At 44.9% G+C, this 24,758-nt stretch overlaps 1 protein-coding gene across 1 annotated transcript in view; it reads right to left on the reverse strand.

Annotated features, from left to right (window-relative positions):
- LOC119177877 (neural cell adhesion molecule 2-like) overlaps positions 1-24,758 on the reverse strand; it is a 202,135-nt gene that overhangs the window by 11,491 nt on the left and 165,886 nt on the right. The window contains exons 5-7 of the mRNA XM_075887360.1: positions 4,522-4,725; positions 3,480-3,776; positions 2,574-2,861 (exon numbers count right to left, since the gene is read on the reverse strand). Of these exons, the coding sequence (XP_075743475.1) occupies positions 2,574-2,861; positions 3,480-3,776; positions 4,522-4,725 (789 nt within the window). The remainder of the gene's footprint in view (positions 1-2,573; positions 2,862-3,479; positions 3,777-4,521; positions 4,726-24,758) is intronic.

A 24,758-nucleotide genomic window follows, 5' to 3' on the forward strand; every position in this document is an offset into this window, starting at 1 on the left:
TTTCACTTTTTATCACATTGTTCTCCTCCTTCAGCGTTGAAGGCAAGAGAGAATACCATTGGCTTACATAAAGGCTGATAAGCAAATAACCTGCTGTGCGATCAAGAACGACACCCTCTACAAGCCTTCGCGCCAGTCACATTTCTAGCTGAACGACTTCACGTTGTTAGGAAACCACAATTTACTCTGCCCCCCTCGACCATTTGAAGCAGGCGTGCTGAGCCTGCTTTCCGCCACGGGCTACATGTGGGTCGCGTGGTAGCATTAAGACTGGTTCACGCTAGCGACAAGCCTGCCGTAACGGCACAGTGCCGTAGACCGCCGAGCGCCGCCGTCGACCTGAGAGCTGTTCAAAGTGACGGCAAGCTTTGTCGGCAACGCATTTTAGCCTCCGACCATCATGCCTGCCCTTCCGAATGCAGTTGTCGACCACCTCAAATATATCAAGCGGCTGCCGTGTGCTCTGTAGCTCGTAAGCTGTGAACTGGTGCTTTTATTTGCTCTGGACTCGTGTCTTTTAGCTTCGACAACGCCTTACTGGAGTCGATTCGGCACCGTTTTTGTGAGCCATATTCAAATAATTGATATTGTAGCCTTAAGCAAGCCTCTCCAAATCTCGGAAGGCATACATTACACATTTATTAGTTGTTACTAAAGCTAGATAGCTGGCTTCACTTGTCCTAACACCTGTCCCACCACGGTGGTCTAATGGATAAGGTACTTGGCTGCTGATCCGCAGGTCGAGGGATCAAATGCCGGCTGCGGCGGCTGCATTTCCGATGGAGGCGGAAATGTTGTAGGCCCATGTGCTCAGATTTGGGTACACGTTAAAGAACCCCCGGTAGTCGAAATTTCCGGAGCCCTCCAATACAGCGTCTCTCATAATCTAATGGTGGTTTTGGGATGTTAAACCCCACTAATCAATTGTTATTGTCCTAATGCCTGCTTTGGGAGACATCATTTTTAATGGGTGGGCGCTTTTTGAATACCGGACGGGTGTAAATGCTCTATTCACCGCTGGAACAGTCTGGGAACAACACGTACGACATAGCGTGAAAACCACGTAGCAGGAAGCAAGGAGCTCGAAGTGTCCCGCGGCAGACGCAGACGATGCGGAGAAGCAAAAGCAGACGACGCGCGTCAGCCATGTCGTTCCCCCATCGCTGATTAAATAGGGTGCTCTGCGGCAAACGGGGAACGGCACTAAAATGGGTCTCGGACCCATTCTTTGACCGGCAAAAAAAAACGGCCGACGTGCACGAAGCAAATAGCTGCGCATGACTGCTTGAGACCGTTAAACGTCAAACGTCGAGGCATGCTTGCCGCTAGCGTGAACCGGCCCTTGAACAGCCTTGAGACAACGACAGAACACCCGCCCTATAGTGGTGTCGTTCCCTGTATGATGACCGTTTCGACCGGAGATTGTGATCTAGCTTGTACCTTGTAAACTGCAACTTTCTGAGTTGCATGCTTAAAATATATTTGACTGTTATTTTTGCTTTCTTTACACTATTTCCAACTTCAATTCCTCAACCTTTCTCTGCCCCTCCTCCCGCACCTTTCAATTGGTCGTGTGGCCCCCATATCTCGTCTTCTCGCAAGTTGGCGCTCCACCGACCCTTTGTTCTTAAGCAAGATAGCCATACAACTCATTTATCATGCCAGCCCTGTAAATTGTGCTTCTTGCACAGTCGCTATTGCAAGTGGTTTGTTTTTAGGTGGTTAGTTCAGGGACGTTTCCGACAACCATGCGATCGTCTTTTTTGTCTTTGTGTGTAAGTGCGATCACGACGTTTCACTGTTATTATGCTTTTTAGTGCTTGAGAGCGGGGGCGCGAGGGAGATATTGAAGATGTTTGTGAATGTCGGTAAGCAAAATAAAGGAAGCAGCAGCTGAAACCTTTACTCATGTGCTAGTTAGAGGTGCTGGCATCCGAACCATATCCAGTCAGTCAGTTTTAGCCTCTTTCATAGCGATAATATCTGTATAAATTTCTGTATTTATAACGCTTTGGTGGTGGTTTTCAAAGAAATATTACTCCTGAAGATTGTATTCACAAAAGAAAAAAAACGTACTGGCCCTCATATTACTTAGAAAAAAAACGTTCGACGACTACTGATCCTGTATATATAAGCAGCAAAGCCGTCTAGCCAATAGCAGCATCTATATAGGAACAATAAGCTTTGTGAATTTAGCTGTTCTTTCGTAAGCACTATTGTTTCCGTTAGTGTGAAAATGTTTTGAAATAAGTGAATAAAAGATTTCAAAGCGTCACTCTGGAATAAATGACTATTAGGCAGAGTCACTGGGGGTTATGAATTGCTACATCACTAAAAACAATTCTCTGCGCATGCATCTTACCGTTCTATTGAAAGGTGCGAGAAGCGTGGTTATTCTAGTGTAAAATTTGGCCTGAATGTTTTTTTGTTGACTTTGCCCCATGTCGTTTCTTATAGAAACAAGTCCATAAAATGAAGTGGAGTTTACGAGAGGCGAAACAGGACCATGACTCTCTGTTCAACCATGAACGACTAAGAACTGGCCCAGCTTACCACGTTTTTAGGTGACTTACGCTTCAATCGCAGCTGTATGACGTTGCTGAGGCCCCTGCCCTCCCGGTTGGAAGCCGAGCAGGTATAGTTGCCAACATGCATGAGCGTTGCTTTCTGTATGCTCAGAGCCTCGCGATGCACTGTGACGCCATCTCTAGCTGGTACGATAGGTCGGCCGTCTCGTTGCCAGATAAGCTCCCTTATTCCCGGGTTGGCATCCACGCTACAGCCAAGGTTTATGTCCATGCCTTCCTGCAGTCGATCGGGACCGAGATTCGGGTCCATCTGGAGTCGCAGCTTGGGACGGTCTGCAAATCGGTTGGGTGGTAGTTACCAAAAGAGTGTGGTTTTCGAATCATTGATTGAAGAAGTTATTTTGAATCAATTATTCAAATTGCGTTAGTTTGGGTAATGCGCTCAAGCGCAATAAACATGTGAGTGCTAACAACACCACCCAGTATGTTGTCTCTCATGATTTCTTCATTAGATAGTACACAAAGTGCAGAAGTTCAACTCCCCCTTTTTACTCATGGAATAACTTAGCCTCTAATTTATTTTTAGGCCAATGACACTAATCATACGTCATGACCTATATGTCAATGTTTGTGTGCTTTATGTAGTTCTCCAATCTATGACACAACGCACAAATGTAGTTTAAGTAAAAAAGTTTTGCGAAATTTTCGTTCTTCGATAATTCACTACGTAACAATGGCGTGATACTATGGTAAGACTAATAATATAAACGTTATAAAATAGAATACTATATCTGAGTTGGCAAGTGCGTAATCGGTGGTGTCATGTATGTAATATTGTTGTGAGAGAAGCGTGCACTAATATGTGAAAGCGATTTAGGCTTCAATATTTTTCTGAAGCATGGCAAGAAAACTTGAAGAAATACTCGGAAAAGAGGTTTCGGGGCTACTCACAGTGCACGTTGAGATCCCACTGGTCTTCCCTCACTGATCCCGGCATCCTCTTGTTCTCGGCGCGGCACACAAGCGTCTCGCCATTGTCGCTGTGCGTGGGCGTGAACTCAACCACGCTCGTCGTAAGGTTGCCATCTTGCGAGACGTGCATGAAGGCCTGCTCCAGCTGAGCGCTGTTTTTCCACCAGCTGATGTCCGGAGGTGGCCGAGATCCCCACACTTCGCAGAGGATCTCGGCCGGAAGACCAGCAGAAATGGGCGTTTCCGTGCGCCGTATCTGCACCACCGTCGGCGACACTGGGCCGATGCGAAAAAAAAAAGTGAGATTATAACTGTGCGACATTTTGCCTTTAGGTTTGCTGTGCCAAAAACTGGTGCAGCTATTACCTGAAGCATGGCAACATATTCAACACCTCATGAAGATCTCCCACATGAGTGCAGCAATCATTCTCAAACATTTCGAGTGCACGGGCCTTTTAGAAACGCTCAACTAATATGAAGTGAGGTGAGGTAGCCCAAAACTAGATGCACCAGCTTGAAGATATCACTTAGAAAATACATACAGCCATCTGTGATATTCAATGCACCAATTCAAACACATCAGAAATTCAGGTTTATGATGGCCTTTCTTTCGTAACCATTCCGGGCCCACTTTAATAAGCTGAGGTTTGGGAACCGAACTTTCTCAATGGCATGCCCGCAGCTGTACATTTATTCATCTTATACAGTGCTTATTATTGTTGTTTTACATTTCACGCCATCAAACACTCTAATATTGCGGAAAGAAGTTAAGGCAGTTTGTAGGGAAGGGATGGTGCAATATTGATAAAATAATAAACGCAGCACCTATGCGTATACACACGTCTCCCTATCTGGAGATCGTTGCGATGCCACTTTTCAAGAACCGCTGCCTAAAGATCGGGAATTAATACGAGGAAATGACCTCACACGATAACATTTTACTCTTACGTTCATGAAACAGACATATGCGCAAACAAACTCCTCTCTCGTCTTGATACAACCAAGCAAGTGTTCATATTACGGTTCATGTCGAGCGTGACGGTGGCTTCCCCCTGGATGGAGACGTTATTGGAGGACACGCAGGAGTAGACCGCCATCAAGTCCTGGCGGCGCAGGTTGTGCATCGTCAACGTCGAGCGGCGCACGTCACCTGAAGCAGTCGCCATGGCGTTGGCATAGACGGGTTCTCCGTTGCGCCGCCATGTCAACGTTGGCGCCGGTTTGCCTGGTTCACCAAGACCACCAAGGATAATCCACCAGGAGTAACCAGTCCAGTGCCCACGGCATGAAAATAAAAGTGAAAAACACTTATAAGACAGGTTAGCCATATGATCTTTAAATTTCAAGCACTTTTTTTATTCTTGCCAGCACATATCTACAAGCCTGCCACCATGTAAGCCCATCTAATCGTAGCTGGTCTAGGTACTGCGGATGCTCTGCAGAATTTTTAGAACGAAGGTTTTTTTCCACCACCACGACCAGCTGGCAGGAGAAATATTCAAGGCCCACAGATTTCAAACGCCAGATAAAACTACACCAGTCAGCCATCAATTACCCTCCATGATAATGAAATTATCATTTTTAGATTATTGTAAAGGAACTCTTGTTTTTTTTATTTCGAAGTGTGCCCCTTGGCATTACAATTTTTCAAAGATACACATACAAAATTTTTCATGTATTAAGTCTAATAGAGAACGGTGGTGTGGTCCACGAAGCCAGCGGTCAATGTCGGGTGGTCGGCTAGACCTGAGACCTGTTGCACGGAGGTGACGGTGATGACCTAATTGGAGACCAGTGCAGGTCCAGTGTAAGTGTAAGGCAGTTACATCTTGGATTGGGCCGTAACAAAATGGGCATGACGTGCCATACGGGCCTCGGTACTTTTGCGCCTAAAGGATGGGGTAAGTTGAACCCCAACACGAAGCCTCCGAAACGTAACCTCCTCTCTGCGGGTTAAACCACCAGGGACGTCTGATCCACACAGAGGTATAAGAGCTCGTGTGGTACGTTGGAGGCTTTCTTTTTCTCGGAGCATCTGTCCTTGAGAGTACTCAGTAAAATGTGGTAGCGGGTATGGTGCAACTTGAGGGTGGGTTGCCAAATCAACTTTGACAAGGTCCGGCAAAGCGGCCCATGGAATACAATGAAAACGTATTTGCACAGATGCGGAGTCAGCAAGAACGTGAATAGTATTCGAGAGTGACGTAGAGCGACAAACTCGTCGTATATCGTGAATAGCTTGCGTCGAGTCTGTACGAGTAATGAGCTGAGAGCATTTGCCTGGTTGTAAGAGAGATAGCAGCGCTGCCAGTCCATCACGTATGGCAGCCAGCTCAGCAACGTGATCCGGTGGTCCAGGATCCGCAAAATAAGAGCATGTCTGGCCAGCCTCTGGTAATAATGGACCTACTGGCACGGAATGTTGTTAAGATCAGCTGCCTCATGTATACACAGAAGTGTCTTCAGCTTTTCTCTCTTGTGAGAGCATGCGCGAAACAATGTATATGTTCGATGTTTCTTCATTGAAATTGAGTTGGAAGTCAGCGCTCGTGTTGCGTCCTTCTTTTACACTGTCTTTTTTTGCACTGTTTACCTCGATCAGCTGTGAATCTTTACTAAATTGCCCAGTTTTCAGTATTGCTGAAACCCTTGGAAGTCATGCTCGTCACAAGCACGCGCATTAAATCCCTACAACAAACTAGAACTTGCCGTTGTGTGATCTCTTCTCAAAGACACAATAAAAGGTGATATATCATCGGATAACAGCGCCAAAGAAGCAATCCACAGCAATTTCGCCGTTGCTTATATGCAAAGCAAGTTAATGTGTCACATTAAAATCAGCACTACGTTACTAGATGGGCGTGAGTTATGCCGAAGACCACTTCGATATTATTATTATCCTGTTTGGATGCGTCATTTATTAGTCGAATATTCACGTCACGTCGTGCCAAATAATATATATGGAGCTAGCGAAGCGGCCGCGAGTGCTCTATGAGCGTAGCATGTCATCATGTTTCACATGACACGCATGTCATGATTATCCTGTTTGGACGTGTCATTTAGCTTCGTCATTCATTCACATCACGCAGTAACAAATCTGGTATATGTGAAGCCAGCGAAACAACCGCAAGCGAATGATGAGCGTGGTACGTTGTCATTTCTGACATGACACGCATGTCATGATTATCATGTCTGCACGTGTCATTTACCTTTGTCATCCCCTCGCGTCACTTAATACCTAATTTAATATATGCGATGCTAGCGAAACGGCCATGAGCGCATCATGAGCGTGGCATGTAGTCATGAGTCATGACTTTCATGACACGTTTTGCATGTTAGCGTCTGTCAATTGTGTTCGCCAAGCAGGCATGCCACAGCATACTAGTTTTTCAATATGTTTTATGACCGATACCATCACAACAGCAACAAGCCCATAAAGTGTAAATTGTGAAATTCGTAGCAAACATGTCAAGATTTTCACGTTGTGACTAGTCTCTTACACGCGTCATGCAATAATCTTATGCCATATCAATTTTGGTATTGATAACATTATCAAAACAGCTAGGACACTTAAATGTCGTATTCGGCTAGATAGATAGATAGATAGATAGATAGATAGATAGATAGATAGATAGATAGATAGATAGATAGATAGATAGATAGATAGATAGATAGATAGATAGATAGATAGATAGATAGATAGATAGATAGATAGATAGATAGATAGACAGATAGATAGATAGATAGATAGATAGATAGATAGATAGATAGATAGATAGATAGATAGATAGATAGATAGATAGATAGATAGATAGATAGATAGATAGATAGATAGATAGATAGATAGATAGATAGATAGATAGATAGATTCGCTCAAAGTAGCTGAAGTTCGCTAAGAAATGGTTCACATTTATTAGGCACAAGTTATCACAAAAACACATTGAGTTTTATATCATCGTATCAGTGCAGCGTGACTCATGAGTCATACCTTAAGGTGCCTACCGGTCATATGCATAAAAAGTTTACTTTAGTGAAAGCCTCTTTCTAACCACACTCGCACAGTTAAGTTATATATTCCCTTTGCGAGCGTATGCAGCTTTCTTTGCGCTGGGCTGAAGAAACCAGCCTGCAATCAACTATTTGGTGAAGAGCATATTCTTGGATTGTGGCTCTACGATACGCACACATTCAATGTGATGCGGCTTTCGAGGTTGTTTTTAGTATGAATCTGATTATGCCATTGCTAGTAAGTGCGCAGTGAGCAGGTGCTTGTGCACCCTGAGTGTGCTTTGTTCCCCCTTCTTTTTTTTGTTCGCTTTATCCCTTCCTTCAGCGTAGCACAGAGAACCGAACGCGGCTATTTTATACGTCCCTGTCCTTGATTCACTTTTATCCTGCTCTTCCTTAAACGTAGATTTCTCTTTCTCAGACACACATTTGGTCTTTCGCCCTCTCGTAAAGGCATAGAGTCATGCCATTGCAAGTTCACAAAAAAACTGTTTAATTGTAGCACATCAATCAGTCTACATCCCCGGAGTTATTTAGGCCACTCTGAATAGATATTAGCAAAAACTACAAAAACTACTATTTATTTATATTTGAATGATCTTCCTGATGTTCTTAGCTGTTTTGACTGTGGTCCTTGTGGTCTATACGCTGGTGACAGAACAATATCTTCATCTGATAAAAACATGGATGCTCTTGTTTAAAAGTTAAATCTTGCATTAGGTGCCCTTATGAATTGGTGCAGCAGTAATCACTTAGTTATCAACCCCACAAAAACAAAATTTATGCTGTTTAAAAGTGCTCAGAGGTCATTATCTGCTATTCCCTTAATACAACTTGGTACTCATTCCATTTCTGCTTGTTCTGACGTCGCCTTTCTTGGCATACATTTTGACCCATGCCTTACCTTTCGCAGTCCCTTCAACCATCTTAAGCAGAAGACGGCGTTTGGTATCCGCGCATTAATCAAAGCTCGCCATTTCTTTTGCCGTGAAGCTCTACTGGCGCTGTATTTTGCGTTCATTCATAGTCATATTACTTATGGTGTAGTCTCATGGGACAACACTTATGCTTGTCATTTATCATCAATACAGCACGTTCAAAATCAGTCAATCCGCATTGTCACTTCTAGTTCTTCGCAATCCAACGCCTACACATTACTACGCTCTTACATTATCTTGCCAGGAAATCTTTTGTTCCGGTTAAATCTCTTGACCTTATTCCACAAACTGCTGTATAATCAACTCGCATTCCCATTTATTACATCTGATCTTTTGCAGAATAATAACGTGACCAGGTTTGCGGCTGATAAAAATTTCCTGTTATCCCCCACTCATACTAATTATGGACAAAAAACTTCCGCTTTCAGTGCGATATCCTTTTGGAACGCGTTACCTTGTTACATTAAGCGTTGCACTTCAATTCCTTTGTTCAAAACGTCCGTCAAAATTCATTTTCTCGAATAACCTTACTTGTGATCGTTTACCTGTTTGACTCGTTTGTTCTTCGTTTTTTTTATACCATGTGGCGTGTTTTGGCTTGATTTGTGAAATAAAAGTGCATTTTGATGTCCGTATATTGTAAGAATTTTCTGTTGCTCTGTATAAATTTTATCGTCGATTTGTATCGACAAACCGAGGGTCCCACTAAAGTCTCTGGCTCTAGGACCCTCGTCTGTATATCTTAGATTTTGTACCTTGTTTATGGAAATAATGAAACTTGAAACTTGAAACTTGGATTACCTAACGGTTAGGTGTTCCTTCTGGTTTCTTACAAATATCATCATTATTTGTTTGTTTGTTTGTGGGGTTCAACGTCCCAAAACCACCATATAATTATGACAGACGCCGTAGTGGAGGGCTCCGGAAATTTAGACCACCTGGGGTTCTTTAACCTGCACCCAAATCTGAGTACACGGGCCTACAACATTTCCGCCTCCATCGGAAATGCAGCCGCCACAGCCGGAATTTGATCCCGCGACCTGCGGGTCAGCAGCCGAGTACCTTAGCCACTAGACCACCGTGGCGGGGCAAATATCATCATTAGATTTAAGAGCGAGTCATCTTTTTGCAGACTAGTCTGTATGCGCCGATATAACAAAGGGTCAATTCAGATCTGCGATATATTGCGTACCAAGTGGTGAGGCTGTGGAACAAGACAACAATAGGGTAAACACCCTAAAATGGCTACATCCTAAAAAGGAACGTACTCATATTAAGCCCACGTTAAGGAGCGATCTCCTATGCATTCATTTATATTGATCCCGATTCTTACCATTAGTTACAGCAATACTGGCCCTACATTGCAGTGGTGCTTAGGCTATTACGAGAACAACATTACGAGTAAAGTGATGCTGATCAGCTCTGAGCCTAATATAAGAACGAGCAGTATAGCCATTTGTTCTCGTTCTTTTTTCGAAATTCCGTCTGCAGAATCCTTTCAAATCTTCTCATACTCATGTGTCTCTTGATAGCACCAATTTTTAAGCACACATATAAAAAAGGGGAATTTTGAAATCTCCTCGTTGTCACCGAGTTCTCGCGCAGATGAAATGCGTGGAGTGCATAGGACGTAAAACTGCATTCTGCCACTCAAACGAAGTACACAGATTCCACAAGTCTTCGGGGAGGAATCGAGCAAGCGGCTGAAAATCGCCTTTTCATTCAGCAACAATCGCAGCTCGACGAACATTGGAAACCGGCGGATGGTGTTTGTTCACGAAGACGCGCGGTGTGTGGGTCTTTTGTAGATATATTTCAAAGTAGCCGCCTCGAGCTCAGCCCTCCCTGTCACGGCACCGCACGCCCTTCCCTTCGATCCATGGCTTGTTTGCGCGCCGCGTTTTCGTCGTTGCGTCCGCGAAACAGTCGTGTCAATACATAATGCGTTCCGAACCTGGGAGACATCAATTTTCGCGTCGTCCGAGCACCCGCCGGCACCCGCCATGGACGCTCTTTCAAGGCACTTGTGGATACAGCGTGTGCAAGCAGATCGTGGCCCCGTGTGGATTGGCAGCGGGGCGTCTGTTGCAGGCAAGTGTTTCTGTCAATAATGGTGCACATGGCCGGCTATCGCGATCCGTATTCGATAAATCAGAGTGTGTGGCAACGTCATCGTATTCTTTTCACCACGCTCACCTGCCGCTCATCCGCGTCCAGAACCACGTACGGTTAGTGTTTCGAAAGCGCATTTACTAGGCACGCTGAATTAGTGAGCGCCTACGTAAATTGAGTGATTACGTCTGAAGGCGTACGTGTACATGTTTTTGAAGCAAACATAACTTAGTTGCGTATTCTACAAACGCGTTCTTAAGCTTTTATCGTCTGTTACTTAAAGGAGATCTATTACAGTAACTATGTTGCAGAGTTAGGGCATATCTACGGTGGAGTTGCCTGGGAAACTGCAAATACAAGGAACGAAAGTGCAAGGGAGAAAACCCCCCTTTCAATACGTTGAGCGGTCTGGCACTCTTCTTGAGGATGCTGCTACATCACGGTTCAGTGCTCGCTGAAGACTACGATTCTATGTAAATGCCTACGGCGACATAGGCGGCAGGGACTTTGCTTGTTGTTTTCTTCTTTCTTTCATTCCCTCTCCTCTTTCTACCCCATTTTTCATTCTTCAGCGTAGGGAAGCCAACCGGACATGCGCCGGGTTAACTTCAGTGCTTTATCTTTTGTTTTCTTCCTCTATTCATTTCTTCCATGAAATCAAGACATGACACAAAACGAGGACACAAATACAACTACAACCAAAACACTGAACCAGAAAGTAAGTTCTGGAGATACATATTCATTGTCCACCTGAACTGCGACGCATGTAGTTTATTTTGGAGTATCTAATGTACATATATAAACTTAGCACCATCTGAAACCTATCACGCAGGTCAGGTCTGGTACTAGTATTGATACTTTAGTATAGGTTATGAAACTCTGTTATGTTACAGTGTTAAATAACCAGACCGGTGGAGAACAGTGTCTTAAGTAAGATACAGTAAAGTTGAGCCGTCTTGTAGGTCCTGTACTACCTAAACAGGCTAATATGGCGCACCAGCGCCCGCACAATCAAGCCGCCCTCTGGTAACGATAATACATACGTATAGTTGTTTGCTTGCCATTTCTCTTTTATCTGGCACTCTTCATAAGTAGCTACAACAACTACGCGTGAAATAGCGTTCTTATGAGGGCTGATCTGTTGATCAGTGCTATGCGGTCACATATAGCTATCATTCTTTTCCATCAAAAGTGTAGCCTTAAGTAATGCGCTCCGGTCAATTGTGCCTCGCACCATCAAGATTAGCCTGCTGATCTTCCTATTTCGTTCCGGTGGTTCTACTTTTGCGAGAAACAGGACTCTGTGTCACTGCAGAAGAATGCAACGACGCCCAGGTCTTCATGTCTAGTGTTTGCGTACCTCTCACCTATAAGTCTAAAGTTATGTTCGACCACTTCGTTGGGATCTCTCATGGCATCCATTACGATTTTTTGTAGAAAAGATGAGATTCCAGCTAGACTGCTGCAAAACATCTTGATCTACCTCAGAGTTGGTGTGCTGCACTGTTCCCATTTTCTGCCCCTCCGTTGGTCTCAGCTATCGATGAGTCAGGCGCATACCCGAAAATTCTTTTTGGGGAAGTGGGAGGACTCGCTTGCTTAACATTCGGACTAATTGAGAAAAACGCATATTTATATAGCCTATTTTTCTTAACACACCCTCATCAGAAAGTATGGACCATCTTTTCGAAGGGAACCATAATGAGATTCGAAGCAGCAGTGGTGCGCCCACTGTTTACCCAGCTGACACGGACGTTGAAGCGGGTGCTGGAAGAACGGTTTATAGTGTGTAGACATGGTGTGGATCCGCGCTGTGGTCCAGAGATTTTGGGAGTCCAAACACACTTGGTAATAAAGTTTTTCTGTCTGTCTCTCTGCCTGTAATGATGAAGCTTGGTGGAGCCTTTACCTAGAGTAAATGTTTCTTTCAAACGCAAAAATACATAAAGCGGGTTGGGTTTAGTGTTAGTTTCATGGCCGATAAATGAGCCGAAGTAGTGTTTCCATTCAATGTGCGCTCGAACGTTGCACGCGGTGGAGAGAGTGAAGCGATTGAGATGACACGCTACGAGCGGCGACAGGCTAGGGAGACAGTGACGTCAACGCGCGAGCACTGCGAGTGAGGGAGTGACCTACTAGGCACCGCCCCAACACCTGTGGCAAGGAGAGCGTGGTGCGTACGAGGAACAGCATTACACACGCTAGTCAAAGAGCTGCTTCGCATTTAATAAGAAAATATAGAAGTTAAGATATGTGAGGTGGCTCGGGCGAGGAACTCTAGCGGACAAACAACGTCGAACTCTGAGTGCATTGTCCTCTCTATCAGTCTGCTGTTGTTTTCTTCTTTCTGTTCTGCTCGCATCAGCAGTTGTATGCTGTCTAATAGGGCGCCGTTACAGCCTACAAGAAACACAACAAACACTCAATTTTCAAGGGTATTTTCTCTTCTGCTACAATCTATTTCCTATGTCCTTACATTGGGCAATGTTATGGAGCAGATGCTACAGGATTAATTCTGTTTGATGTGAAAAAAGTTCATTTAAGCCGAACAAACGCTACTTTGTAGCAAGGCAACACAATTCGTGGTATTCCTGACGTCGCATCGAGCGTCCGTACAATGTCACTTTTGCAACCTACAGGGTGAGCAAACAGTCGCTCCCTTGTACACATTTGAAAAAAGCCATAACAACTGCCCAGTTCTAATTTAATTGAAATGTGGGCTTTAACGTCCCAAAACCACCATATGATATTGAGAGACGCCGTAGTGGAGGGCTTCGGAAATGTTGACCACCTGAGGGTCTTCAACGTGCACTCAAATCTGAGCACACGGGCCTAAACAGTTTCCGCATCCATCGAAAATGCAGCCACCGCGGCAGGAATTCAATTCTGCAACCTTCGGATCAGCAGTCGAGTACCTGGACCTAGCCACTGGACCACCGCGGCTAGGCTGCTCGGTTCTGAATCTTGTCACAACACGCAAGATCACTGTCGTTTCTCTTCTCGTCATCCATGTTTTATTCAATACTGCACAGCACAAAGTACTGCAAAAACCAGCCATTATAATTTATCGTAACAGACTGAATTCAAAGAGAAGATAGAGTCAGAATATGAGTCCATGCAAGTAATGGTGTAAAGCAATTCAGATGAACGTATAAGAGAAACCAGTCTGGGATGAAGGAGTGGCATCAAGCACAGAAACGTGGGTCATTTGCGAAGTATTAGAGATTCAGTTACCCTTCAGATGATGATGATGACAACATGCTTGAAACACACTGCTTCATATAACCAACGGGGGGACGCTCTGAGCGTGCAACCAGTTTAGACGAGCTTCATATGAACTCCACATTTTTGTGTGGCACTCTAGGGAATTTTTCAACGTATGTTTTTGGAGTTGAAGCAGTTCGGTGTTTCAATGTTGAAGCAGTTCGGTGTGCAAGATCGTGAACATCACCTGAGTAAGTGAAGCGTACGTACTCTTGGGAATTCACTAGACAATTTCTTCATTGACGGAAGTCTGCGCCTTTCTAATAAGTGGGGACTAACGCGTTGGCTCGGCTCGAATACGGCCACGCCAGTTGGTGGTCGCGTTTGTTTTTAGCCCACTACAATCATGGGCTCAGTGAACGCTCCTGTACCAATAGGCCCACTTCAACAACTGAAGCGACCCACGGCTCTTGTACTGATGAAATCACAACGAAACATCGGAACGCCAGCTCAACGTGGCCTCGAATGCTTCTCCTACTAGGAGCAGACGATGCGGCAGCGTTGGCCGGTTCAGTGCACTCGACACCGACGCAACTCACTACAACGAGTTCCGAGGAGAGCATGGATCACGAGGAGAGTGAACCATCGGAGTGGGACACGGCCAACTTCCTCTCATGGGTGAACTGTGGTTGGAGCTCTCAGGTTGAGCAGGCCACACTTTTTAACGCGGTAGCGTTAAAGAGCTCGTGCCGCAGAAAACGCGCCGCTGGCGTGGGCTCCTTTGGTTATGAGCGAAAAATCGTCTGTGCGTGTGTGACCGAAAATCAAGTTACTGAGATATCCGCGGGAGGCCACTACTTGTCCACGCGTGTGCGCGCAGTCACACTGCAAAAGCCGCGCATTCGAAGAAAAAGTGCTCAAGGTCACAAGGCGTGGTAGTTTATTTGCCGGGCCACCCCTCCCTGCTTAGCTTCCAGCGGACGAGACAGGAGATAATGCAATTGCAGCGTGCGACAAACCTTTGTAACTCCATTCGCACTGAACGCAATCTTAAAGTTTTCGCAGCGTTGAATTCGTGAGGCAATAAGCTATTCAACTGAATTCATTCCATGGTTACTTGAAAAAGGTTTTCAAAGCCCCTTTAACGCATTTAGGTCGACAGGTGTCACGATGAAAACGAGTCCATTCGGTGATAATAGCGCACGCTGGCCCAATCTACTGTGTGTGTGTGTGCGTGCGTGTGTATTTAACAAAATATATGAATAAGTATGCACTTAGTGGTTGAAGGATGCACTAGGGGCCGGATTTCGCTATCACATTCAACTATTAAAGGCGAAGCTTAAGGATCCCCCAATTTTTCGTGCTCGTCGGGCCGCTTAACCAATTGTCAATACAGGAGATCCTGCCGTCAGCTATCGCTCGCCCTATAGGGCAGACTGCTTCCACCAGCGTTGCCGCACAACATTCTGCAACCAAACATTGTGCAAGCTGCCCTGCTAAAGCTATTAAAGCCACAAGCCCACCGCTGCCCAAGAAGAGCACCGCCACAAAATTGAAACAAGTAAACCAGCCAGCAACAGTCCTGAAAACCCAGACACTCTGTTGCCGACATCGTCGCAGGTGACGGCATCGACGGTGGCAAGAAACATCAGTAAGATTGAGGATATATGTTACCATTTCGAACAACTACAGGCAGCCTCGACAGGCGCGTGGACGAAGTTCCACAACAAATGGAAAACTCCATGCAATAGAAAGAAGACACAATGTAACAACAAGTGACCTCTAGTATGCAGGCCTCACAAGCAATTTGCGAGCAACATTGGTGAACCCACCAATACTGGCAAAGCATAATAAACCAGGTGAACCTCTACCCGCCAATATATCGTCACCACCTGCTGCAGAGCACTCTTTGCAATCTTACACTACGACGTAGCTGCGCGTTGAAAAGTAATATAAGCATCACAAGGCTCCTTGTGATGCCTATGTATCACCCATTATGAAAAATCCGGCACTGACGAAAGTGCTGCACTCCTGCATGCATGGCGTTGAGTGAGCCATGGCGCAACCGTAAGAAGTAATTATGCAACATCAACAAGTAAACGAGCGAGAAATCGCACAAATTAAAGCGACGGTAGACATATGCAAGATGAACTACCCGCGCGCCCACCATCGTAGCAAGAAATATTCATGAAAGTTCCTAATAATACATGCATACAATGAAGCTACTAGAGTATGTTTGAGAATGTTGAAGCATTAAATTTTCAGGTTGATCAATATGAACCTCTCATCACTCTGCTTTAAGAAATAAGAGGTCCAATCTCACTGCGAAATTATTAGACATTCGCCAACCTAACTATCACTCGATTGCCTAGGACGCCCTTTGATAATGCTCCTTTGCTGAAGGGGAGGCGGCAGTATTAGTTCACAGGTGATTCATTACAATACTCATGGAAAACACACAAGTGAGCAATCGGTACAGAGAGGTTGTGGCAGTCAAGCATGTTCTGCCAAGGAAATGCAGATGGCACGCACTGGTGGTCGCTTTGGTCTACCACCGCCCTTGTTGCGGTGCATGAATACGTGTGGATACAGCAGCTTTTGCGTGTGGCCTAGGGCACTAGCATAATAATTGACGGATACTTCAATAGTAAAAGAGATATCTGGGGATATGTTACTGTTGATTCCAGAGGACGCCTTGCTTATCAACGGGAATCACTACCACTTCATATTTGCAACCAATATGGGGTTCACACCAGGGCTTGGCTGCACGCAAAGCAGTCTGATACCACTCAACACTTGACCATCGCCACCCTTTTAAAGCAGTGAAGGGTTGCAAGACTCATTCTACAACGTGGGTCAGGGATAATTACCCCACTAGTTTCTCTATTATTAGGAAAATTCCCAAGCAGCACACACGTATCTGATCTACCAACTCTTCCCACTTTCGGGATGGTACTGAAGGAAAATTTGAAGCTATTTAAAAATTCGCAGAACGTTTGCGTAGTAATCCTAGCTCTACCACAGAAAAAACATTCGTTGAAGAAGATGATGAAGGCGTTGACTCGCTTATGATGGCTTTATGCAAAGTCAAGAACCTCACACAAAGGTACAAGACCCACGCCAGACGCTGCTAGACTTTTCATCGCATGAAAGAAATCTTCAAGCTTATTAAACAACACGGGGAGAATCTGAGTCAATACCAGTGGTGATCCACTTGTGAGCGTTTCGGGAAAATTGAAGACATGAATCAGCTTAGGGGAATTCTTCGCAAAATGCTTGGTAAAAGCAATGTAACCTCACCACTGAAGAGACTAGCACTCTCATATGAGAACGACGAGCAGAAAGACCGAATTCTTAAAACATTTTTTTCTTCTGTCCAGCCCCTGACCTATTGGCAGCCGACAAAAAAAAAGCGGGCACACTACGCACAGCGCACGTCATACGTTGTGGAGGCTCCACAAGCACACATTATATAGGTCTCCTCGATTTGGTCACTTCCTGCACTAGAACAAGAGCGTAGCACTTGTCGCACAATTAGGCGAGTGCCGCTCGCATCAACTGCTCTTAAGCAATAGATTTGATGTCACGCTGAAGGAGTTGATCGGCACTTTATCACTATATAGCTTCACCGCTAGTTTTCGTCTCGTGCGAGTAGTGCAAGGTATACGGCGTGGCTGCACTTTCACCCTCCACTTGATCGCTGCCCCGAAATTGCGCGTGTCATGCTGCACTAGCACTAGATGAACTGGCGCGTGCGGCACGGGCACTACACTTTCGTGAACTACGTACAGAAACTGTAGCCAAGTCGAGCAGACCTTATATATTTCATTTTACTATCACTTACCTCTGGGTAAGCCGAGTGGTGGTGGTGTTTGGGAGCGGTAAAGTGAAGTAATATGCAACACCCCTGGTCTCCGAGAATAGCTCCTGCTACGTATTTGTCCACGTTCGCGGGTTATCACTAAAAGCAATGCAGTTTCGCCAGTGGCTTAACAAAGCGTGAGGTGGTAGCCTTAGTCCATGCCTCGGCTTCGCTTACAGTATTCGTCCATAATAAAGATAGCTCTTCGACGCCACTCACTTAAGCCACTGCGTTCTTCGCTAACGCTCGCCTCTACGATTATTGCAGCCAGATAAAGAGAAGACTCCACGCACTTTACATTTTTCTCTGATCTCGCAATGACATTAAGCAACTCTCTGACATGCCGCGAAGTGGCGAACTTCGCCTAAGCTCTCGGTTTATTCAAAGACTTTCTTCTGGCTGTCACACCAGGGTTTTTCCGATTACGTCCGCACCGGGAAACACTACACCTGCCCCATCGACTTCTTTAATCATTGATCAAGGCCAATAGTGGTCGAGATGAATATGTGCCAGTGAGCATAAACTTGGGTGCATCCACGTTAGACGGTGCTATAGCTGCCAAACACCGATAGACATTGTGCGAGCTCTCTTACATGTGCAATAAACATTAAACTTTTTTAAGAATACGTTTTACTTTTGCACTACACCGATTCCTATGACGGATTTATCAAATACGTATTTTCATTCTTATTACTGGTTCACTTTCTTTTAACGATTAACTTGGTGCTAAGGTGGGTAATAAAAGCTGCGAATAATTGACCTTGGTTGAAAATAGAGTGATGGCTAAAAATACAGTGATGGTAGCCCCTGATGACAAACGATATGTCGTTAGTCATATATAGCGTCAGTTAAAAATTATTTTTTCAAATGAGTGGTTTTAGTTCCATGAAACATAGTGCATTTTGCTCACTTACACGATAGCTTACAGGTCTCATTAGGTGAATTATCATACATTGTCAGAATACTATGTAGGAATCGTCATTTTCAAATAAAGAAGAAAGTGTCGTCCTCGCACTGCATCGATTACCGAAATCTCTCGGCAAAGTACCAAGAAGCACCTAACCATGAAAGCACAATATGCACGCAGAAACGGCTTTTCTTAGACATTCAATGTCTCTTTTCCAGCGTTTTCGCACAATACGATGTGTATTGACATCAGGGAAAACATTTAATGTGAAAAAGTAATAATAAATTTTAAAGCAGAGCCTAAATGAACACAGTAATTATAACGCTGACTTCACTACGTGGAAGATAAGGGAACAAGGTTTCTCTGTTTTTGTGATTCGTGAGTTCCCACGTGTGTGGCTCTTTTTGAGAGTATTATTGACTCATTTCTAAGTTCGATTACTCTTCCACGATAGTAAATAGATATGCAAAGGACATTCTCATGTTTCTTTAAATGGAGTCACATGCTTCGCAATCCTGAACTCTGAAACTAGATTCAAACACCTTTTTTTTTCTTGGCGGAATGTCCATTCAATCTACCAACATATCAGGTGATGTTTTCATAAAAACTCTACCACAGGTTTTTTGCATATACATCGGCTTTGTAATCAGGTGACGTGCAAAAACATCGGTGCCCAAGTAGGGACCTTGGAGAAAATTGGAATTTTAGTGATGTCACAATGCAACAATGAACCGTAGCCTAATAATATCTGCGCTATTTATTCAAAATTCTTTTATGCGAAGAATATATGAAACTATTAGTAAAAAACAAATGAGCATATCTGCTATAGCTCTAAACTCCGGAAGGTACCACGGAGGATGTGCATTTCTGTTGCGATGTACCTGCCTAATATGAAAGGAGTATTGAACGTAGCTAAGACTGTACGTATGCGTGAGCTAATTAGGGATGAAAGAAACCACAGTCGGTGTAAATATGAATCTGCATAAATCGTAGAGAAATACAGGCATCGTTCATGATTGCATCTGCAGGTGTGTGATTGTAGAGCAGGATTTCCCCCTTCTTATTTCCGTGCAAAACTGCCTCTAGCTGCAGCCAGCTTCAGAACACCTGGTATAAGCCTTGATTCATTCGACGACAACTGGGGCACGGACTGCTCGCTTCACGCATGGCCAGTGGGGGTGAGGACGGAGCCGGTGGTGTGCACCGCGGAATAATCGGTCGGCCATTGATTACACGGTTCCTGATTATGCGCGGCCGTGTTTCCGCGAGACGGTGCCATCTGTCACCTACGAGAGCGGGGCTCTCTGCTGAACTATGCATGCAATTTGGCGGCTCAAGTCCACCCGTTGTGCTCTAGCGTTTTTGCGTGCGTGCCTTTGCGCACGTGCGTAATGTATCGAGAGCTTTCGTGGCGTTTCGTCAGTGGACGGGGAAGGTTATAACAGGGCGGACACAACGGTCTGTTCCGCATGCTGTACTGTTGCTGCTCTTCGCATTGCTTCGGTGTTAACGACATACCATGTGTGTTTCACTATTGCGAAAGGCTTTAACGGAACATTGGTTTCTATCACGACACTGCTAGTGCAGCGAACCAAAACTTTCTTTCTTGTTGTCGCAAAACGCAGTGATAGGCTGGGTCCTTGATACTATCATGTAGACTTTGTATTGAAGCGTCTATGCTGCCGCAGTATTTGTACTGTGCATGTATGCACAAAAACGGAAACTTTAGTGATTCTTCATAATATGGACCTCAATATAGATATATATTTCGTCCGCAAGAGTCAAACTGCCCTTTGTGCCTCTGATGATACTTGCTATCTAGTTCAGCATGAGAAATAGGGTGAACTTATCCCCGAATAAATCATATGCAAGTAATGGAACTCTTTCCTAATCTTTAGGTGCGCCTGCTAACATGTATACAAACAATGCAGAAACACTGCGTTGTCTGTTGGCTTCGAGTGGACGTTGTCTTAAAGGAGGCACATACTATTTTAAGAGTCGACAGTGCTGCTCATAATGTCTGCGGCATAAAAGAGAACACTTTCTTCGATTTGATTCAAGAAAGCTAACCATTTATCAAGTGAGGCAGCTGGATGACCAGCTGCTATCAAAGAACACCATGCCTAATACTCGTATGTCCACAACATGATGAAGTTGTCCACAACATGATTCGAGAGAGTTGCTACTGTGTGCAGTCATCGATTGAGCCACCGACTGAATGGCGCAGTGCCACACGCGAGTGCGAATTCAACAAAGAGTTTGTTACTACTCCCGATAAATATCTCTCACTTATCATTTTGTACCCTTTACTTATATCTCTACTGCAGTATTGCTTAAATGCAGATCCGCGAAACCCATGCTCATGTTTAAAAACTTTGGTGCAATTTTAAGCCACAGTAGAGAGCAGCTCGTTGAGCCACAGTAGAGAGCAGCTCGTTTAAGCCCCGAGAGCAGCTCGTTGTGACTTTTATAATATTTACCCACATGATAGTCTGCACAGCGGAGGAGCTAACTTTACCCTCTTCGTGAAACAGTTGCAAAGCCTTTGTAGCAGTTTTGTATGATGCAAAGCGCGTGAGCCTACTTTTTCTGGGCTGCTGTGCTTAGAAAAAATTATCACATACGTCAATAACACTCAACAGAACATTTCCTTCTTAGACATACTTTAACGATGATGACAAAACAGATGTCATTTACATAAACATGGATATAAGATGACGTTGAAAGAACATGTACATGCTTCTATACTGAAGGGAGAACACAGCTAGCAACGGTATGACTGCGCATACTGGCTGAACAACGTATTGACAAGCGGGAGAGGTCCGTTTGACGCGACAGTTTTATATGACCAATAGTTCTTTTCAAGGCATAAATAATAGGCACTCCCTATGTCACGGTGTATGATCTGTTAACTTACGAAACTTCCCCAACCCCCTTAATTTCTTTCACTGCAAGGGTTCCTTCATCCCATGTATAATAAACAAGGCGACCCTGAAGGATCCATGCCATTGAACCACTGCTTCAGTGCATGTTAGCCAAGCGGACGCTGTCATACTGAAACTTTGCGCTTTCTACATCTTTGTTTGCTTTCTGCGCCATTCTTAAGCAGTAAAGGGTCGTGCGACTAGCTCACGTAACCACATTCATTTTTTTAAACCATGCTGCGTGATATTCGGGACATCTTGTGTATAACGAGAAGAGGCCTTTCGGTGGCTGCTCTGGAATCGACATGGTGATAGGAGATGCGAAATAAAAGAAGAGTTCGTGAAGAGAGTAGGTAACCAAACAAACAATACAAAATGAAGAAAAGAGCCCCGTCCTAGAAGAGTGCAAAGACAATTAATCCTCTTTTAATGGCAGCACAATTTCACTAATGCATGCGCCTTCTATACTGCGTGTTTTACACTGGGTCGTCTGATGTCACTTAACCATGCAGACACTCCCGCATTTTCAAGGCAGAGCGCACGTTATACTACGGCAGAATTCATACAGAGACCCATAGATAGTGTATATTAGCCAATAACAAAGATGTATACAACAACGTGTGACGTCAAAAAGTGCGCAAGGTTTGAATTTGTGTAGCACTGCAATAATTGCCACTGGTAATTTTTCATTTACGCCTCCGTTCAGTATGGCTTTTAATGTTTAGTCAAATGTTAGGTGCAGCAGTGACTTTTTTTGCTGCAAGCTTCCAAATGCAGCCGAGGCTACTAAGATTGCTCCCAAGGCTTGACAATATAGGCCAAAGGGCAACACAGAGAGCACAGTAGCGTCAATGGCTTGGCAATTGTTTGAGGAAGAAAGAAAAACAAGTAAAAGAAAAGATGGGGATATTAACCACCAGTATTTTAAATATCCATCACTTAGCCACCGACCGAAAAATTTGCGGGACGTGTTGTGGTGCCTGTTCACTGAAATGAGGAACAAGGGACTGAGTCGAAAATCTGCTTTTTGTTTCTTTTTTCTCCAGAGCTGCGTTATTTGGCTATCACCCAGAATCCAGTAATAGTGACCCTTACTAGTAAGCCGACATCGTCGTACAATACAGCCGATAAGATTACGGGCACGCCGGTTGCTTCACAAATTGGCATGTCCCATAAAAATTAGTTAAGATCTTGTCCAATGCCTACTTTAAATTCTATGGTTTTTTATATGTGTTTATTTTCTGGACTAAGAAACACGGGTACTTCAGGAGCCCGTTTTTCGTGGTTATATACAACCATAGGGATAACCATATACAACCATAGGTATACAACTATGGGCATGTATGTGGCATGTTAGTAGTTGAAATTGTAATGCAATAGTGAAGAAAGGAAAGTGGACGAAAATATAGCTTGCCGCTAGTAGGCACAAAACTTGTGACCTTCGAACAACGCGTCCGATGCTCTGCTAACTAAGCTGTGGTGGCGGAAGCGGTGTGGCTGCAGAACTGGTAATTCTTCTTCAATACAGCTAATATCGGCCGCTATGCTTAAATAAACGATGTCTCATGTCATCTAGTGAAAAAATAATTCTAAATAGACGTTGTGTATGGTGTCAAACGTGCCATATTTGCGGTGCTCGATATGCATCAACCATTGGACGCAGCTGTGTTTTGCAGAAGGCTAAGGTTGCGTCATGCTGTTAATAGGTTAGTCTTCATGGTCAAGATATTGTTACGGAGATGAAGTAAAGGAAGAGGAAGGACACAGGCAGCTGACAGGCGCGGTGGGGCAGTGTGGGGTTGAGCGACTATCGGAGGCAGCTCTAGCTGAAGGACGCCGGTAGCACAATCAATAAAAGCAGAATATTTCGACAAGAAATCCAGTCCTAAGATAACGTCATAAGGACAGTGGTCCATCACGGCTAAAATGACAGAAGTAGTGTGGTCCATTCTACTTAAGCGGGCAGTGCACAGACCGAGAACTTGGGCATGCCGCCATCGGTCACGCACGGAGCATTTGTGCAGCCACTGGTGTCAGAACTTTTTTAAACGTGTGGGTAGGCTTGAACTCATGACCTAAATGCTTTTTCCCTGTGTCTACAAGTGCTTGTACAGGTACGCCATCTACTTCAACGTATATTTTCCCTGTGTCTACAAGTGCTTGTACAGGTACGCCATCTACTTCAACGTATATTACACTTCGTCTGGTAGGAACGGAGGGAGGATTTGCCGCGGAAGTCGTCAATGCAGCACCACCTCCGGGGGCTGCATTTCTCCGTTTTCCGAGACGATGCGGCCGAAAGCCACGGGAGACGAGAAGCACCGTGGCTGCGGCGAACGGGATGATGAGTGACGTATTTGCGGTGAACGAGACTGGTGGCCACGTGGAGAAGGCGAGCGGCTGTACCGAGTGTTTCGAGAATGGTCAACGGCATTGGACTCTTCGGCAGGTGAACAGGTGGGTGCAGGCGGTACCGTCAAAACGGGTCATATTGGTCATTGCACGAGGTGCCGAAGACCATGTGTTGCGGTAGTAATGAGCGATATGTCCAACGCGGTGGCAGTTGAAACATATAGGGTAGTCATCTGCAGTTCGCCACTCAGCCGGGTTGCGAATACGTGGAGAAAACTGTCGGTCAGAAGAGGGCATCGCGATAGGGCGTTCACTAACTGTGGGCGCGGTGACATGGCACACAGAATGCACTCCGATGTTTTCAAGCTCCTGGCGCACGATGGCTTGAACAAGAGGAACGGTAACAGGAGTGGTATCGGTACTAAGAGAATAGAATGCTGAGGGTGCCATTGCTTCCAGTTCGCGATGAACAATGCGTGTCAGGTCTCCCGGCGGCGACGGACGTTGTGGTGCGGAGTGGTCCTCGCGAAGTCGATGTTGCAGCGGTGTTTGGAAGTCGGACAGAATGCAGCGACTTTTCACTTGCTGAAACTGACGAAACTCTTTGATGATCGTGTCCACGATGGAACAGCCCTTGCACATCAGGAGATGGAACGAGTCGTCGGAAATCCCTTTTAGGACATGCCCGACCTTATCACCATCTGTCATGTCGCTTTCGGCCTTTCGGCAGAGGGTCAATACGTCTTGAATGTATGCAATGTATCATTCCGTGGGGTATTGGGCGTGACAGGCCAATTCCTTTTTTGGCCGCGATCTTACGACTGGCGGTTTTCCCAAGCGCCTCTCGCATCTTTTCTTTGCATTGGTTCCAGCTTATGAGTTCTTCTTTGTTTTCACACCACACCTTGGCCATGCCGCTCCATTGAAACAGCACATTAGCCAACTGAAGTG

Source organism: Rhipicephalus microplus, chromosome 1, assembly GCF_043290135.1.
Source record: "Rhipicephalus microplus isolate Deutch F79 chromosome 1, USDA_Rmic, whole genome shotgun sequence".
In the NCBI taxonomy this organism is placed as follows: domain Eukaryota; kingdom Metazoa; phylum Arthropoda; class Arachnida; order Ixodida; family Ixodidae; genus Rhipicephalus; species Rhipicephalus microplus.